The sequence below is a fragment of the Pelophylax lessonae genome (genome assembly GCF_965119305.1).
Source record: "Pelophylax lessonae genome assembly, chromosome: 7".
Classification (NCBI taxonomy): domain Eukaryota; kingdom Metazoa; phylum Chordata; class Amphibia; order Anura; family Ranidae; genus Pelophylax; species Pelophylax lessonae.
This window is the reverse complement of record NC_138774.1, coordinates 268,368,017-268,385,652: the sequence shown is the minus strand read 5'-3', so window position 1 is coordinate 268,385,652 and position 17,636 is coordinate 268,368,017. Positions and strand designations below refer to the sequence as shown.

The 17,636-nt window shown below is 42.1% G+C and overlaps 1 protein-coding gene across 1 annotated transcript in view; it reads right to left on the bottom strand.

Annotated features, from left to right (window-relative positions):
• The window catches only part of COL27A1 (collagen type XXVII alpha 1 chain), a 582,809-nt gene that overhangs the window by 275,803 nt on the left and 289,370 nt on the right, over positions 1-17,636 (bottom strand). Inside the window, exons 17-21 of the mRNA XM_082264626.1 lie at positions 16,981-17,034; positions 10,757-10,810; positions 9,788-9,841; positions 1,697-1,750; positions 1,352-1,405 (exon numbers count right to left, since the gene is read on the bottom strand). Coding sequence (XP_082120752.1) covers positions 1,352-1,405; positions 1,697-1,750; positions 9,788-9,841; positions 10,757-10,810; positions 16,981-17,034 — 270 coding nt within the window. The remainder of the gene's footprint in view (positions 1-1,351; positions 1,406-1,696; positions 1,751-9,787; positions 9,842-10,756; positions 10,811-16,980; positions 17,035-17,636) is intronic.

The window sequence follows — 17,636 nt, the reverse complement described above, 5'->3', positions numbered from 1 at the left end:
GCAGGCTATCTCTAAGCACGTTGGGTGAAGTGCGTTCATTTCACCAGAAATCAAGTAATTACAACTGTCAGTGGTTTTAACACAGCACACCCATCACTGGAATTATTTTGAATACACAGAAGATTCTTTCCAATTACAGATTTATATATTTCAGGATTATATTTGTTTAATATATAACAAGACTTTTGTACATATTTATCACAGCGGTGCACTGCACATCACTTTTTGCTTTATTGTTTATTGAAGGTTGTATATTCACCTTTGTGTGCTAGCTGCTAATTATATAGCGCTCACTTCACTGTGTTTTTATTGTTAGTACATTTGCTAACTAAATCTCTATTTCTGTGGCTTCAGTTTGGCCTTCTATGCCTTCAATTCCAACCTATAGTGTTTTTTTTTTTTACAAATTTTTACTTATTATAAGTTATAGTAAAAGTAAAATTGTAGCAATTTTTGATGTGTGCCCCGCTTAGAGGTCTAAAGGTGTAACTAGCAACCTACTTCACAACTAAATAAAATGTGTATACAGCTGATGATGAGTGGCTGATCACAGGCTTCACCGATTCCTGGTGCTGGTTTGGCTTATTGTATTCCAGCAAATCAGCAAGAAAAATAAAATAAATTACTACATTCCAAGGAGCAGCAACTTTTCTTATTTCCTGAATACCCCTGAGTGTGGTAAATTATTTTCTGAATAATTTCTGACCTACTTTCCATCTGTTGAGATCATTTCAGTGAGCTTTAGAGACAGTGGGGTTGATCTACTAAAACTGGAGTGTGCAAAATCTAGTGCAGCTGTGCATGGTAGCCAATCAGCTTTTAACTTCAGCTTATTTAATTAAGCTTTGACAAAAAAAAAAAAAAAAAAAAGAAACTGGAAGCTGATTGACTTCCATGTATAGCTGCACCAGATTTTGTGCTCTCCAGTTTTAATAAATCAACCTCAGTATGTTTTTAAGAATCACTTAATGGCCTGCAATGACAGAGAAGATCAGTAAAGCAGCACTTCTAAGGAGGCAGTAGAAGCCTTGTATGTAATAAACAAATATGGCCACCCTATATGTACATAAACACTGTCAAAAGTGTAAAAAAAAAATTAAAACTGTCAGATGAAAACAAATATGTAAAACGACCATAGATTCCCCTTAATATGTTTATTTTATATTAAAGTCATTAAATATGCAAAAATATACCACTGTAGGCCCTTAATCTCTACCCGTAGGCATGCAAAGCTGCACCAAACTAACTGGGGTTCTGGAGTTTCAGCGATAGGCTCCAAGACACAACAGGTGCCTTGAATATGAATAATACTGTGACCTGATCAGGTGCTTATCTAGTGATCAATACTCACATCAAGCCCAGGCTGTCCTCTAGGCCCTGGGAATCCTCTTGCTCCTGGCTTTCCCTGTAAACCAGCAAAAAGAAAGAGGGTCTCATTAATATGAAGGACAAAACTCATAGGATCTCTTCAGACGAAGGAGAGCGAAGTGAAGGAGAGCCAGCACTGCTATGCAATGGGAAGGCATCCAACGTCAATTTCATAGAAGAGAGACTTTTGGAGAAGCCTCAATACAAACAGTAAAGATGTGATCTCTGCCAGTACAATCTCCAAAAATCTCACTCTCAATCATTTGTTTTGTTTTCCTTCACTGGTCAATAACCGCTTACAAGGTATACCACGTTGTGAACATCTCACCTTCAAGCCTTCTGGCCCGTTTTGTCCTGGTGGCCCAATGTCTCCTGGAAAACCCTTCAAGAAAAAGAGAAGAGCATTACACCTGTATGATTAGCACTAATTGAGCAATCATATAAAACAGATTCTGTATGATAAAGAAATGCGCCATGGGTCTAATTTACAACATCTGGACCACATATTCAGTAAGCTCATGTGCCCAATTAATCTGATATCTCAGATCTGTTGCATAAACAGTAATGTAGAGGCAGCATTATTGGAAATTAATATAAAAATGTTCCTAGAACTGGACACTTTGCAAAAACATCATGAATGTATTTCAGCAGAAATTTTGCTCCAGGTCCGTAGCTAATTTCATGTTGTTAAAGTGCTTACTGATAGAAAGTTAAGCAATGCAGCATTTTCTACTTTTCTTGGAAAAGACAGATAAAGAAAGCTTCGTGTCACCATTAGCAAATGCAGATTGACCAAAGTGCAATATTCTGACAAGCTTTAGTTTAATCAATGTAAAGATCTAAACTAGTCCACCTCACAGATGCTCTGATGTACCAACTTCTAAAGTTCACACCCACAAGATCCCATTTTTTTTTAATGAATAAAATTTTATTGAGAAATATGGCTTATCGACAGTAATAACCATGCTAAACATTTGAGAATCATACCATAACTATAAGAATACATACAATATTTGAGAATATCATTGAGAAGGTGTAACACTCAACGAGTAAATGTCTCATAAAAAAAAAAAAAAAAGAACTAAACCATGACTACAAGCTCCCCACAGCTACTCGCTCAAATGACCACTTGGGTGGCTAGATTAATCGAAACCAGGGGATTAGCTATTACCACTATTTACCATTGCCACTGCACAATGCATGTTGGGCAACTCTATTTAATCAATGCCATGCTAAGCTAAAAGGAGAAGAGATAATGAGCTGAACTTTTACAAACCTCCAGACTAATCGGGATTGGCCTTACATCTAATACTGCAAATTTTTCCAGCCAGTCTTTTGAAAAGTTGCTTCAAAATAATCCTCACTTAGTTATGATTTAGAGTTATCATAGGCCACCCAGAAATAAGTAGCACTCACTGTATCTGCATGGATTTTATGATGACATAATTTCTGCAGTCATCATGTAGGGAGACGAGCTCTGCCTTTCTCTGTACTAGTATAAGCAGGAGCGACAGTAAACCTTGCTCTATGTCAGTAAAGAGAATGTCTCCTTTAATTAAAAAAAATAAATTAATATATATTTATTATCAAATTCATTGAACTCACCATGAAAGTTGTTGACTAGATTAAACAATAATACCAATGAAGCATTTCTGGTCTGAACTGCCATGTTTTTTTTTTACTTACTAATGGCACTACATATGCTGTAGTGCTCAAATGTGGCTTTACAATGTGTGAATGTGTGTGCGTGTATTTGTGCTCACACTGGTCTGTTTTTCTCTGTTCATTATTGTGCTAGTGATTACTTTGCCTTACTATGCTAAAGCTAGTTAAAAAAATATGGAGATTTCATTCAGAGCAGATGCCATTCGCTTGTAACAGAATAGTTCACTAAAGAATTACATCCAATTTCAATGTACACAACACAATGCAGCCTGCCAAGCCCATGATCTAACCATTTCTGGCTCTGCTGTGTGGCCGAAGCAAAAGAATACAGTTTTACAGTCTGCTGGCTGCCAGTGGGACTTCTCCCCATTGTACAGCAGTACTAGGACTGTAGGAAAAGGACAGAGGTTCAAACAGCAATCCACCCCAAATGGAATGACTCACTTGCGATGTCACCAAGTTCATATTAAACACCTTGAATGGACTAAATTCATACTCCCAATAATTGTTTTCTTCCAGCCTCACTATAAAATGTAATTACTCTCTACAAAACATCTTCCATTGCAGGGACTGTTCACTGACTACTCCCTGTACAGTACCATGGCTATAGGCCTGCCAGTTAAGAGCGTCATCAGTGTTAAGCTAGCCATATATGGAAAGATTTTAGAACAAAAATATTTAGGAAAGGAATCTTCTAAGAAAGTTTATTCGTTTTCCTAATAATTAGTGGGGTCAAATCGAAGTTTGTTTTCAACCACAGTGGCAAGAAAATGGGATTTTTGTACTTACCGTAAAATCCATTTCCCTGAGTTCATTGACGCACACAGCGCTCCATAAATCATAACTACTGTGTTATATTGCCTCCCCCAGGATTAGGACTAGGCAGAACAAAAAAAACCTGGGTACGCTCATGGGCCATCCTCAGCTTGGTATATAACCCAACCTCTCTGCTCTATGTAATCAGTTTAGTAGCAAGCAGTATTAGAAGTATCAAAATTCCATAGAGGGGTGGGTGTTGTGTCAGTCGAACTCAGAGAAATTAATTTTACAGTAAGTAAAAAAATCCCATTTTCTCTGTCGTTCATTGACGGACACAGCGCTCCATAAAACATAACTACTGGGACGTCCAAAAGCAGTGGCAAAAGGAAAATGAAGGGTGGGGAAAATAACCCAAGACTAAACTTAAGTGCCCTTACCCAGGACACAGGAGCCTTAACCAGGTCACAGGAGCACTGTCTGAAAAAATAAAAGTTTTAAGACAAACACCCCTCAAGAGGGAACAGCCCCTCTTAAATAGCAGCCTGTAAAACCTTGCGGCCAAAAGAAGCATCCGCAGATGCCAAACTATCTACCTTATAGAATTTTCTGAAGGTATGCACAGACGACCAAGTGACCGCCTTGCAAACTTGCGATATTGAAGCCGGATGACGGAAAGCCCAAGAAGCACTCAACGCCCAAGTGGAATGCGGCGTGATAGAGAAAGGTGGAACCTAACCTTTAAAGGAATAGACCTGAGTCACCATCTGTCTGATCCATCTGGAGATGGTAGCCGAAGAAGTAGCCAGCCCCTTTCTTGGTCCGTCCGTAGCGACAAAAAGCGAGTCTGACCTCCGAAAGGACTCAGTAGCTGTCAGATAAACTTGAATCGAACAAACCACATCCAAGGTATGCAAAGCCAATTCCTTGGGATGAGCCGGCTTGGGGACACAAGGAAGGCAACACAATGTCCTCATTCAAATGGAAGTCAGAGACAACTTTGGGCAGGAATGATGGACAGGGACGAAGAACCACTTTATCCCTATGGACCACCAAATAGGGACTGCGACAGGATAATGCCACCCAGCAAGCTGAGATAATGCCACCAAGAATGTCACCTTCTGGGATAACGTAGACAAAGGAATCTCCTGAACATTCTCAAATGGAGGTTTCTGGCGAACCGAAAGCACTAAATTTAAATCCCATGGCGGCAAAAGAGACCGTACAGGTGGAGCCACATGTCGAACCCCTTGAATGAAGGTATGAACTAAAGAGTGCGTGGATAGGGGTCGCTGGAAGAAGATTGCCCAGGCAGACACCTGGTCCTTGATGGTACTCAAGGCCAACTTCTTATCAACACCCCGTTGAAGAAAGGTTGAGATCTGAGCCACAGAAAAGAATCGAGGATGAGTGCCAATCTACTCACACCAAGAAATGTATGCTTTCCACGTATGATGGTATATATTGCTGGAAGACAACTTCCTTGGCTTCACTATAGTAAGGATCACTGATCCAGACAAACCTCTATACCTCAGTAACTGGCTTTCAATAGCTAAGACATTAAAACCAGTGACTGTAAAGCAGGACCACAAACGGTAATTTTGGTTATTCCCATTCCTTACAGGAAAACCAGTCAAAATAAGGCACATAAGTAAACGCCTTTGGAGTACGAGGTGACTTATGCATACCAAATGACACAGCCACATCTGCGGCTACATCAGCCGCATCCTCCATTTTTAGAGTCTCACGCACTGCAGTGATAAGTGCCTCTACTATCACATTTCCCATTCACTGCTGCGGCCATGGAGGAATCATCCTCACAATCGGATGGATCTGGGGGTGTAATATTAAGCCCCCCTGGACGGGCTGCGTCCATGGCAGCATCAGGCTCAGAATCAGATGAGACAGACTGAGCAGAGGAAGGCGGGGACACTTCCTCCTGGGCCTTTGCCTATACGCCACTTCCACCTAGGATTATCAGCATGGACGCCATCCCTGTTCATATGTCCCAGGCACAGGAAGAGAAGGAGCTTAAGCATCCGCACGAGGCATCGGTTGTTTCGAGCGTCGCCCAGACTAAGGGAAAATGGCCCCAGTGACATCATCTGGCTACACAAACATGGCCACCAACCGGAGACCAGCCAGACTAAGGGAAAATGGCCATCATCAGCTGCAGCATGCTGCCAGGATCTTCCCTATGCCTTCTTCAACGCTGCACCCTCTGCAAGGGGACCCCCACCTGAAGGTAGAACAGGCGTTAGGGTAGACTCCCCACCAGTCTCTGCACAGGGACCCACTGCACTATACCCACACTGCAAATAGTGGTCTCCTACACTGGGACCCCTTCAGACTACCAGGGCGAGACACACTATCCCAGGACCCTTAGAGAGTGGGAATAACAAGGGCAGACCCAGGGATCTCTGCTGCAATCTCTGCCCTGGAACCCCCACCAGACTCCAGGTCTAGACCGGGGGAAAGGGAGTGGAGGAAGCCCAGCTCACTAAGGAATTTTAAGGATGGGAGGAGGGAACCTGCAGGCAGGTCCGACCGTCCCTTGTGATTACCTGCGTCCACCCCAAAAAAAACACCAAAAGGGGAGAGGGGGGACTGTACTTACCCTTCCATGGTGCAGGTAACACTCCAGACCGAATCCTTGCCAACCAAGTAGGGGAGCTGTCGGCCAAGGGACCGCTGCGTGTCAGACCCAAGCCCGGTCGTATGCGACCCCCTCGAGAAGTTTAACTTGCGGGCCAGCCTCTGTCCTTGAGGCTATGTTGTGGCCAACATAGCGCGTAGCTGCGGTCTGCACACGCTTGCTGGCTGGGCTGGGGGGACCACTGAATCTAGATTATCCAGCCTGTCGCCGGCAGTTGTAGATCTCCCGAGAGAAAAAACAAAAAAGATGTAGGGAAGGAGAAAAAATTGCCTAGGACCAGAGATCATAGCCGGGAGCCTAGGTCCTTACTTCTGACTAGACAGTTTTAAACGTATTACCTAGAGCAGAGAGGGGGGTTATATACCAAGCTGAGGACCGCCCATGGGTGTAGCCAGGTGTTTTTTGTTCTGCCTTGTCCTACTCCTGGAGGAGGCAATAAAAGCCAGAAGTTATGATTTATAGAGCACTGTGTCAGTCGATGAATGAAAGAGAAAACTAGAAGGAGCAGGATGGAATTATTTTTTTTTCCAAATTATCCCATTTCTAACAGTGTATGTGGTCTTCATTCGGTAAAAGTTAATTCATTCCAAAACCAATTGTTAGAAGCAAACAAAATTTACATGCTCTGAGAATTTATATACAAATTGTCCTAGGACTTTCGTCAGCCCATACATGACATTTTTTTTTTTGCTCAACCAGTGTGTTGAATTAATTTGAGGTGGATAGAGGAATCACTCCCACTGAGCTATTGTGTTCTGATGGTGGGGAGACTTCCCTGCCTTCAGAATACACTAATGAGTGTTGCCGGCTATAGCTGATTGTACATAAATTTATAGAAGTCAATAAGTACAGCCAGCCTACCCATACATGGATGGAAATTTGGCCAGTTCCTACTTTCACTTACGAAAAGCAAGCACTCCAGTATCATTGAAGGCAGTTTACTTCAAAAGGAGCATGGTCAAAAGAAGCAGGACTGATGTTTCGGGCACTAGCTGGTTTCCTTAATTGAGCTGCATTGATTGTTCAAGTTGTTGCACCGTGATAAGACTGGGGTTCAACAAGGTTTGGCCCAAACCTGCAGGAAAATGTAACATACCTGGCTGCCAGCCCAATCAGCTGTGGCAGTAGAATTGTTACATGCGGCTGCAGAGCAGGGATACTGGTGACATTTTTGACCAAATATGGCCACGTGGTAATTGAACATTTGGTCACCAGCGTCCCCATCCTTAGTTACATGTGGTTGCAAGGTAGGGAATTCCACAGCTGTGATTGGGCTTGCAGCCTGTTATAATTTGACAGTTTTCCTGTTGGGATTGGTCAAAACTCGCCTTAGCTCATCCTTACTCCCCAATAGCAAGATCCCCTGGCCACGTTGACGCATTTTGTCATTTCAGATCCCCCCCCTGTGACGAAGTCAGAAATGACGACACGCATCAGGCCGGGACTACATGGCATCCGGAAACCGCTGATCGTGACCAACCGGTGTCTCCGAGCAATCTATTCACCAGCGTGGAGAGGGTAAGATCTGCAGGAGATGCTCAGCAGTGTAATTTATGCAATTTTATTATTGGACTATGGGAGTGTAATTATTGGAGTTTTAATATATGTGATGTCATAAAACGGTATTACACTAGTGGAGGTTATTCCTTTTTGCATAAGTCCGCACTGTAACATGTCGGGGAGGAGGAGACAGTGAGAGTCGCACATCAACCATCTAGGTGATCGGGACAAACCATTTTGGTTATCTTGTCCTTTTCCATGAGAGTGGAAAGGAATTTTGTTCTGGTGAGTGGTTAATTTATCAGGAGTGTGATTACACATCAGTGTTGGCGTGTGAGGTGTTCCTGTAATTTCACATCGGGTTACCACGGTCTCTTTCGGATTATGCTACTCACATGTGTCTTCAAGTTTGTTAATGGACTACTCTTTAAGAACTGTATTTAATAACTACTTTATAGAATTTAATTTATGATTCTGGATTGTCAGATTGCGCTACTGATTTGCCTTACGCGTAATTTGGATTACTCAGTTGCATGTTGGATCTCTTTTTTTGTACAATAAAGGACCCTTTTTGCTGGTAAAGTTGAAAATTGTAAGGGGTGCCTGCAATGTCTTATTACTGGCAATATCTAAGAAAGGTGAGCACACATACCAAATTATCCTAGGAGTCTCACTTAGAAAATCAGCTCATTTGTATATTTAGCAGGTTATATTTATTTAGGTAACTAAAATGCTCTACAACTACAAACTTTAAAATGTGTTTAGTAAGAAGAATATATGCACTAGCAGTGGTTGACTGCATATGACTGATAGGCAGTTATATGCAGTCAACTACTGTTAGTGCATATATTCTTACTTCTCTCACCCAGCATATGAGGATAGACATGCCCACCCTCCCTTTCATTCTACATTTATAATTAGGAGTTACAGCTCTTTCAGTTTAAGTTTAACCTTACAGTACATATGTGCTCTTCCCAATGATATTGGTGATGTTCTCTTGCAATTCTTCCTACACCGAAGTTGCTGTTCTGCTTAGGATTCTCCTGGCATCTAATCCATACTGAAATAAATAATCCTTTTCACTGCTTATTTTCCAGCCCTTCTCACTTCTTATAGTCTAATGACATGTGCCCAATCAATCCCTGTGCCTTGTACACACAATCAGATAATCGGACGACTTATCGTTCGCATTTTGTTGCACGATACTAGTATCGAAATTAAACAATGCATACTAAACATATGATTTTCTTTTCCGTAGAATTCTGGAAAAGCTCCTGGTTGCTTAGCTACGTATCTGATAGTGCAAAACAAAAACAATGGCAGCCAGGCTTTTTCCAGGTCATTTTTGTGTTTCTGATCATTCGTGGTTTTTGTCTATCGATTTTTAGCGAACGCATAATGTACTGATTAAACGATTGTCGTTTGCTAGGCTATCGTATGACAAAAGTTTTCATGTTTGTCCCTTCCCGATTTTGTAGGACGAAATGTTGTGATCGGCTGTCGAAAGCGGTGTACGAATGATCAGGCTAAAGTGTGATCAATTCAAAAGCGTTTTTTTTTCATGCGGTTATCTGATCATGTGTACAAGGCATTAGCCAGCTATCAAATTTTGCACAGGTGATTTATTTACAGTATGCAGCTGAGCCAATACCTATAACAGCTGTTATCACTGAGGGACCTATAGGGGTCATGAAGTTGAACTCTTTAAATATGTTGCTTACACTGGGGAAGGATTAAAACCTTTGTCAGGAAGTGAGAGAAAATACCCCCATTGGCCACACAACAACTGACAGGGGTTCTAACCCTTTCTCCGAAAACGAAGTCACATAGCAAACAACATACCTCCGGACCTGGTGGACCCGGTAAGCCGACCAAACCTTTATCCCCTGGTTTACCCTGTAAATGAAAAAAGATATGTGCTTAAAAGAAAAATGTCAAGTTGTGTACAAAAGTAATAGATAAAGTGATTGGTAAACTTTAATTTGGAAAAAGAACATTCTATTAAACTATATATTCCTAACTCAAAAAGAAAGTACCTTTTTATTGTTTTTAGGCTCCTCTTTTTTTTTTATGCTGTAATCCGATTTCCTGTTAGAGGGCGGCTATGCTCGTTTTACATGGTTCCACAGTATGCAGGAACATAGCCACCCTCTGTTGCTCATTCCCAAAATGGACTATGGGATGGGATTACGGACTATGGGATTTTTAGTGTGCATAGACCAGTGCAGATGACCACAACTACTGTTAAGCTATACTATACTCTTTAGACACTCCAGATGAAGCAAAACATTCACTTGGTCATTCCAAACCAAGATTAGGCATCTTTAGCCTTTCAAATTCAGAAATATTTCAGCAGGCCATGCTACTTTCACCATGGTCTTTTGGGCATTGGTAATGTGTCTCTCAGTAGCATATAACAAGCATGTAACAGCGCCATCTAAAAGGCCAAATGCAAAACTACAACAGTCAAATCTGCATCTGCCAAAAATCTAAGTGCCTTATACACAGTACGTCTAAGCAAATCATAGAACAAAAAGTGGCTATTATGGTGTATTTATAGCGGACGTATGCCTCAACAGCATCAGCTTAATGAAGATTTCTTACTCTGTTTTGCAATGTTTATTCTAACAAGACGTCGGAAAAAATTACACGAAGTTCAGTGGTTTATATTTAACACTGCGCCAACAATGGAAGCCTAGTGGAGAATTTCGCAATGCAATAATGTGGACTGTATTAAAATGAAGACAGAAAAAAACAAAGGTAATATAAGGACAATATTTAACCTCTGCTGATTAGTAAAACAGATCTTACCACAGGTCCTGTCTTCCCACGAGGTCCGGGTGGGCCTGGTAGACCCTGGCTGCCCTATTAGACAGAAATCAGAGGAGTTGTACAGTGTATAACCTGACAATTTAACCAATAAAAAAAAAACAGATTCAGTGAAAATATGTCCTGACATGAATTGGTGTATGTCTCTGTATTGCACAAAAAGTTTGAAAGGCCTCATTCCCACAGGCGCCTACAACAGGTGACTGATGCACATTTTTACTACCCCTGACCAAATTCCTTCCCCCTAGAAAGCCCACTGGCAAATTAACATTTCTAGCGGAAATGTCTGTACACACTGATGTGGTTCTGTTATGGCAAATTCTATACAGCATGTTGCTTTTGGTAGCTGGTTTCGCTACCAAACGTGCTTCATTCAAGTAAATTGGACCATGCAACAACCACACCTCCTTCACACTGTTGCGATGCAGTTTGGCAGGATTTTAAAAAAAGAAAAAAAAAAAAAAGGAGGTGCCTTCGAGCCACCTGTCAACCGGCTCCAAAAAGCAATCCACCCCGGAAATCAAGAATTTCGAGTCACCAGAACAGGGGTAGAGGAGAAATCTTGCAAAAGGGGCGGTTATTCCAGTGAGAACTGTCTGACAGGGCACTTCCCACAGCTTTGAGAGATTTTCTTTGAATTACTGTTGCGTTGACAATGCAGAAAGTCATGGGAAATCTCATCAATGGGACACAGATTGTAAAAAATAAAAAAAAAGGGTTTTACACCATTCCTACAAACCAAAATGAAAACAAAAAATGGCCTTAGATAGGTTTTAACTATTTTATTACTATTTCACAATACTGCCAACCATGTTATCAGTGGCTGGTTATTGGTGGGACTGCTGCATATTAGAAAATGAGAAAAAATAAAAAGATGAATATAATTATTTAACACACAACTACAGTTGACTATTTTGCATCCAAATCCTGAAAACATTGTAAGAAAACAGACTTGAAAAAGGTCTTCAATAAAACTTCAATGAATTTAATCCCAAAAACTGCTCTTCATGATAATGAAAAATGTGGATTTTTCCTACAACTTACCTGTAAAATCCATTTCTTTGAGTAGATCACGGGACACAGAGGAGCCATATTCATTACTATCTGGGTTATACGCCACCTATAGGTGAATGGCAACCAATTAAGACAGGAAGCTCTCTATATAACGCCTCACATACAGGAAGTGCCTGTTTTGTAGCAAGCTATAAACATCCCAGACCTCGGTGTCCCGTGATGTACTCCAAGAAATTGATTTTTCAGGTAAGTTGTAGGAAAAATCCATATTTATCGTACATCACGGGACCCAGAGCAGCCATATTCATAACTATCCTGGACCGCAAATGTTCTACATATCTGCCTGCAGAACACTGCGGCCAAATACAGACTCCTGGGTCCCAACATCCACTTGATAGAATCTTGTGAATGTATGAACCGAAGAACAAGTAGCGGCATTGCAATTCTGAGCCATAGAAGCGTGATGGCGAACTGCCCAAGAGGTACCTATTCTTCTGGTAGAATATGCCTTTACCGGTAAAGGTGGAACCTTTCCTTTTTAACCATATGCCTGGATAATAAACTGGCAAATCCATTAAGAAATTGTAGACTTAGATGATGCCTGCCCTTTCCTAGGCCCTTTTGCCAGCATGAACAAAAGGTCGGTCTTTCGAATCTGAGCTGACCTCAATAAATCTTGAATGCACGTACTACATCGAGAGAATGTAACAACCTTTCCTCTGCTGTTTGAGGATTTGTAAAGAAGAAAGGCAGTATATTTTCCTGTCCTGATTTAAATGAAAAGCGGACACCACCTTGGCCAAAAGACCTGGGTGTGGACATAAAGAGAGAGCCGCCAATTTGGATACCCTTCTGGCTGAAGTTACTACAACCAAAAAGACTAACTTTCTGGTCAAAAGAACCAGAGGAATATGCTGTATGGGCGAAAAAGGCTGTTTCTGTAAAACTGCTAGCACTAAATTCAGACCCCGAGGCCACACAAGGGTGGCCTCACTGGCGGAAGGATATGTAGCACCCCTTGAACGAAGGTTCGAACTAAGGAATGCGAAGCGATTGGTCTCTGGAAAAAAAACCCAATAAGGCTGAAATATAAATCCTTAATAGAGCCTAAAGGCCCCTACACACGATAAGAAAATCTGATGGGAAATTTCGTCCGACGACTGATCTTCGGATTGTTAGTATGGTGCTTTCGACAATCGACTCAGACTTTTCAGCCGACAAAACCCTGATGTGCAGGCTATATAATTTTTGTCGTCCGTCAAAACAACGTCAGATTTTCGTCTCATTAGAAAGATTTCGATGGAATAAAATCTTAAGAGCAAGACTAGGCATGCTCAGAGATGAAAGAACACATACAAAACAGTCCAGCACATGACATCACTTCTGAAGTAGAATTCTGTCGTACGGGAAAATTCGTATAAAAATAACCTCTTCACTTTCCACATCAGACTAGCATGCCACAAAAATGGACGACAGACCGTTCGATAATCTGATCGTGTGTACGGGGCTTAAGGCTAACTTCATATCTACCCCTACTTGCAAGGAAGCTAGAATTCTATCGCTGATATATTTATGGGGATGCCATTTCCTGGCCTCACACCAGGAAATGGAAGACTTCCAGACTCTGTAATAAATGCCGCTAGAGACTGGTTTTCTAGCGTTTATCAGAGTAGAGACTGCAGGGCCAGATATATTTCATTCCTTCAAGATTCAGGCTTCAATAGCCAAGCCGTCAAATGTAGAGACTATAAAATGGTGGAATATCAGACCCTGAGAGAGCAGGTCCAGACACAGTTGAAGAACCCAAGGCCTTACCACTGCCAACTTTTGAACTTGTGTGTACCAAAACCTCCTGGGCCACGCTGGAGCCACCAGGATTACGGATTTCCCCTTCATCTGGAACCTGCATAGAAGACGCGGCAGCAGCTGAACCAGAGGAAAGGCATAGATCGGGGAAAACTCCTCCCAAGGAGTCATCAATACATCCACTCCGACTGAGTGGATCCCTGGTCCTGGATAAAAACTTTAACTTGTTGTTGAACCTGGATGCCAACCGATCTACATCCGGGACCCCCCAGCGTTGGCAGATCAATGCAAAGATCTCGGGGTGTAAGGACCATTCCCCCGGAAACTCTGCTGAAGATCAAGAAAGTCTGCCTGCCAGTTTTCTATTTGCAGAATGAAAACTGCCAACAGGCATGGAACAAAATATTTCCGCCCAGGATAGTATGAGATCCACCTCCTTCTCGGCTGATTGACTCTTGGTGCCTCCCTGATGGTTGATATAAGCCACAGCCTTGGCATTGTCGGATTGTACCCTGACAGGGTAACCCCGAAGTCTGGGCGTCCAGTACTTTAATGCCTAACAAACTGCTCTGATTTCCAGGATATTGATGGGAAGGATCCTTCCAAAAACCATTTTCTTTGGACAGCGGCTTCCTCCACCACCACCTTCCAGACTACTGAAAGAAAGGATTTCCTTCTTTCCAAATTCCTGGCTATCAACCAACTTAGTCTCTGATGTACCCTCTTTACCAGAGACATGCACCAATCTAAGGCCTGGATTTTTCTGCTCCAGGCTGACCGAATGTTGTTCTGTAAAGTTCTGGCATTAAATTGAGCATAGCTAACTGCTTCAAAAGAGGACACCATCTTCCCTAATAACCTCATGCAAAGACGCACAGAAGGATACTTTTTCCTTCTTATGGACCAAACCAGATCCTTCGGGTCTACGACCTTTCTTGATGGCAAGAATATCATTGCATGTACTGTGTCCACAAGGAAACCCAGGTATTCCAGACGCTGGACTGGCTGCAATGCTGACTTTGCCAAGTTCAGAATCCAACCCAGATATTCTAAGAACTAAACTGCCTGGAACACATTCTGGCCTAGAGCCGAAGCCAAATCGGTCTATAAGTAACAGATCGTCTAGATATGCTACCACTGCTATCCCTTAAAACCTTACAGCAGCCAATACTGGGGCTAGGATCTTTGTGAACACTTGTTGAGCTGTGGCCAGCCTGAAGAGCAGAGCCACAAACTGAAAATGACGGGTTTCTACTGCAAAGCGTAAAAACCTTTGATGGGCCTGAAAGATAGGCACGTGAAGGTATGCATCCTTGCTGTCTATGGATGCTAGAAATTCTCCTCCCTGCAGAGAAGCCATGACTGAGCGAATTGACTCCAGTCTGCAAGTGCGAATGTTTAGAAACTGGTTCAGAGCTTTGAGATCCAGAATAGGTCTCAAGTCTCCATTTGGCTTGGGGACTACAATAAGGTTTGAGTAAAAAAAAAACCTTAAATCTTTTGTCGTCCGGAACTTCTGTAATCACTCTTTGAGACCTTAAATGATCCAAAGCCAGAAAAAGAGATCTTCTCTTTAGAGGATCTGTAGGTATGTTTGACTTTACAACCGAGGATGAGGAAACACCTGAAGTTCTAGTTTGTACCCCTGTGAGATAGTGGAAATACCCCAGTTGTCTTGAGAACCATAGCAGCCCCCCCCCAACCGACTGAGTGGGGGCGCCCCTTCACAAGGTAGATTTAGAGCTAGACTTGGTAGGTCTTTGGGCCCAGGGTTTCTTCTGCCCTTGACCTGAAGGCTTGGTTCTAGATATAGATGGCTGGGGCCGTCAAAACTGCCTGGGAATAAAAGTACTGGGAGTCTGAGTGTTGGAAACCTTAAAAGGAGGATATTTGCGTTTCCTTTTAACTGGTAGCAACGCACTCTCTCCCCCCCCCCCCCCCAAATATCCAGATCATCTACAAATAGGAGCTCCCCATGAAAGGGAAAGTCATACAGCAAGTTTTTACATGGTAATACCGCATATCAGCTTTTTAGCCACAGGATTCTGCGCATAGGTACTGACAAAAGAGCACACGTGTATCTGCTGAATTGAGTCTTTAAGAGTATCTACTGCAAAAAAAAGTTTGAGGTAGACCTGCCAAATCTTCCACAGACTCTCCTTGAGAAGGAGCCAACGGAAACTCGTTTAATACGGTCTTTTAAAGACTGACAAACTCCTATAGCTGCCACTGCCTGTGGTATTGCAGACCCTGCAATGGCAAAGGAAGCTTTTACTAAAGACTCCAACTTTTTATCAGCTGGATCCTTAAAAACCTGGGCATTATCCACAGGACAAGTTAAGCTTTTGTTAGCAGAAGAAACGGCAGCATCCACAGTAGGAATACTCCATTTTCTTGTGAGCTTTTTCTCCATAGGATACAAAAAAGAAAACCATTTGGGAGGGAGGAACCAAAAATCCTATCAGGATGGTCCCAATCAGCATAAACTATTTGCTCTAAAAGCGGATACAAGGGAAAAGCCTGGGGACTTAGAGGAGGGCGCAATGAGCCTAAAGAGGAAAAAAACCTGCATGCCAAGCATCAGGGGGTGAGAGCAGAATGTAAGCAACAAGGTACGCTTTGTCACAGCTGATACACCTACTGTCTCAGGTGGAAACCTAAACATGGCACTCGGTATCTGTAACTCAGAAGGGAACAGTACATAAACATATATAAAAAAATATTTTTAAAGTGAACTTACCATTCAGCCACAGGATTCTGCTTATAACAAGAATCCAATCTTCACCCATCACGGTGGGTTTCTGTCACTTGTCGACCTTCAAGGACTGGGTCCCCTTGTTTTTTAGGGGCCACTCCCTTGGACCTGTAGTGCACCCTGCCGGAACGCCTGTGGGGTTGGTTTTACCAAGGATCCAGATCCCAGGGTCCAGCGCCTAAGAAGGATACATTACAGGCAAAACATTGTTTCTCCTTTACCGAGGCTCCTTTTAGTATCCTTTTAGTATTCTACTCTCAGATGGGTCTGATTGCTAATCCCTTTAGATCAAAGATCTTGATTGGGGTTTGTAACTTTGTAGCATAATCTTCTTTCTTCTTCTTTGAAAAAAACATAAAAACATGGAGAGCTTCTCCAACCGTGACCATCACCTTTAAGACACTGGTGAAAAAACTGAGGTACTTCCTGTATGGGAGGTGTTATATAGAGGGGGACTTCCTGTCTTAATTGGTTGCCAGTGTCCATTCAACTATAGGTGACGTATAACCCAGATCGTAATGAATATGGCTGCTCTGTGTCCCGTGATGTACGATAAACAATTACTGACTTAAAATGAGAAATGAAGACTGTGCTTTTGACTTTAAGTGCTGAAAATAATGTAAATCCTCACCTTGTCACCTTGAAATCCGACTTCTCCGGGTATCCCTGGGAGTCCCTGAATGCCCTGAGTGCACATTACCAAAATAAATTACAAGGTGTATTATAATGATAGACAAATGTACCAGGACCAGCTCATATTCCACACCAGTAATATCGCAGCAGAGTGGGGAGAAAATCTAATGAGCGCCCTGTAGTTACACAGTATGCTTAGGAGACACACACAGGATAAGCATATAATACAATGATAATCATTAGTTGTCAAACACAACCAAACTCAAAGAGGGAAAAACTGTTTAGGCAGAAGAATAAGTTCTAAAAACAATTTTCATATTACAAGCAAGAAAGTCCTATTAAAAAGGGAAAAGCCTTGATGAGACCGTACAATACAATAAAACGCTTTGCCCGGGCAAAACTTTTTTTTTTTTTTACATTTTGAACTAAATTTAGAGAGGGGATAGCACATATGTTAAGATGTTGTTGATGGTAAGATTTCCCCTCACCCCTGTGTGTTTCAGAGCTGTCAGACTGAAGGGGAATTCAATGGATATTTTATTTCCCAATGAGGACACAGGCAGGCTGCAGGTTTCCTAGTAGTTATACGCCATATATGCAAGGGCTCTGCAAAATGTGTTTTGATATTGGTCACTTTACCAAACAATTATAGTG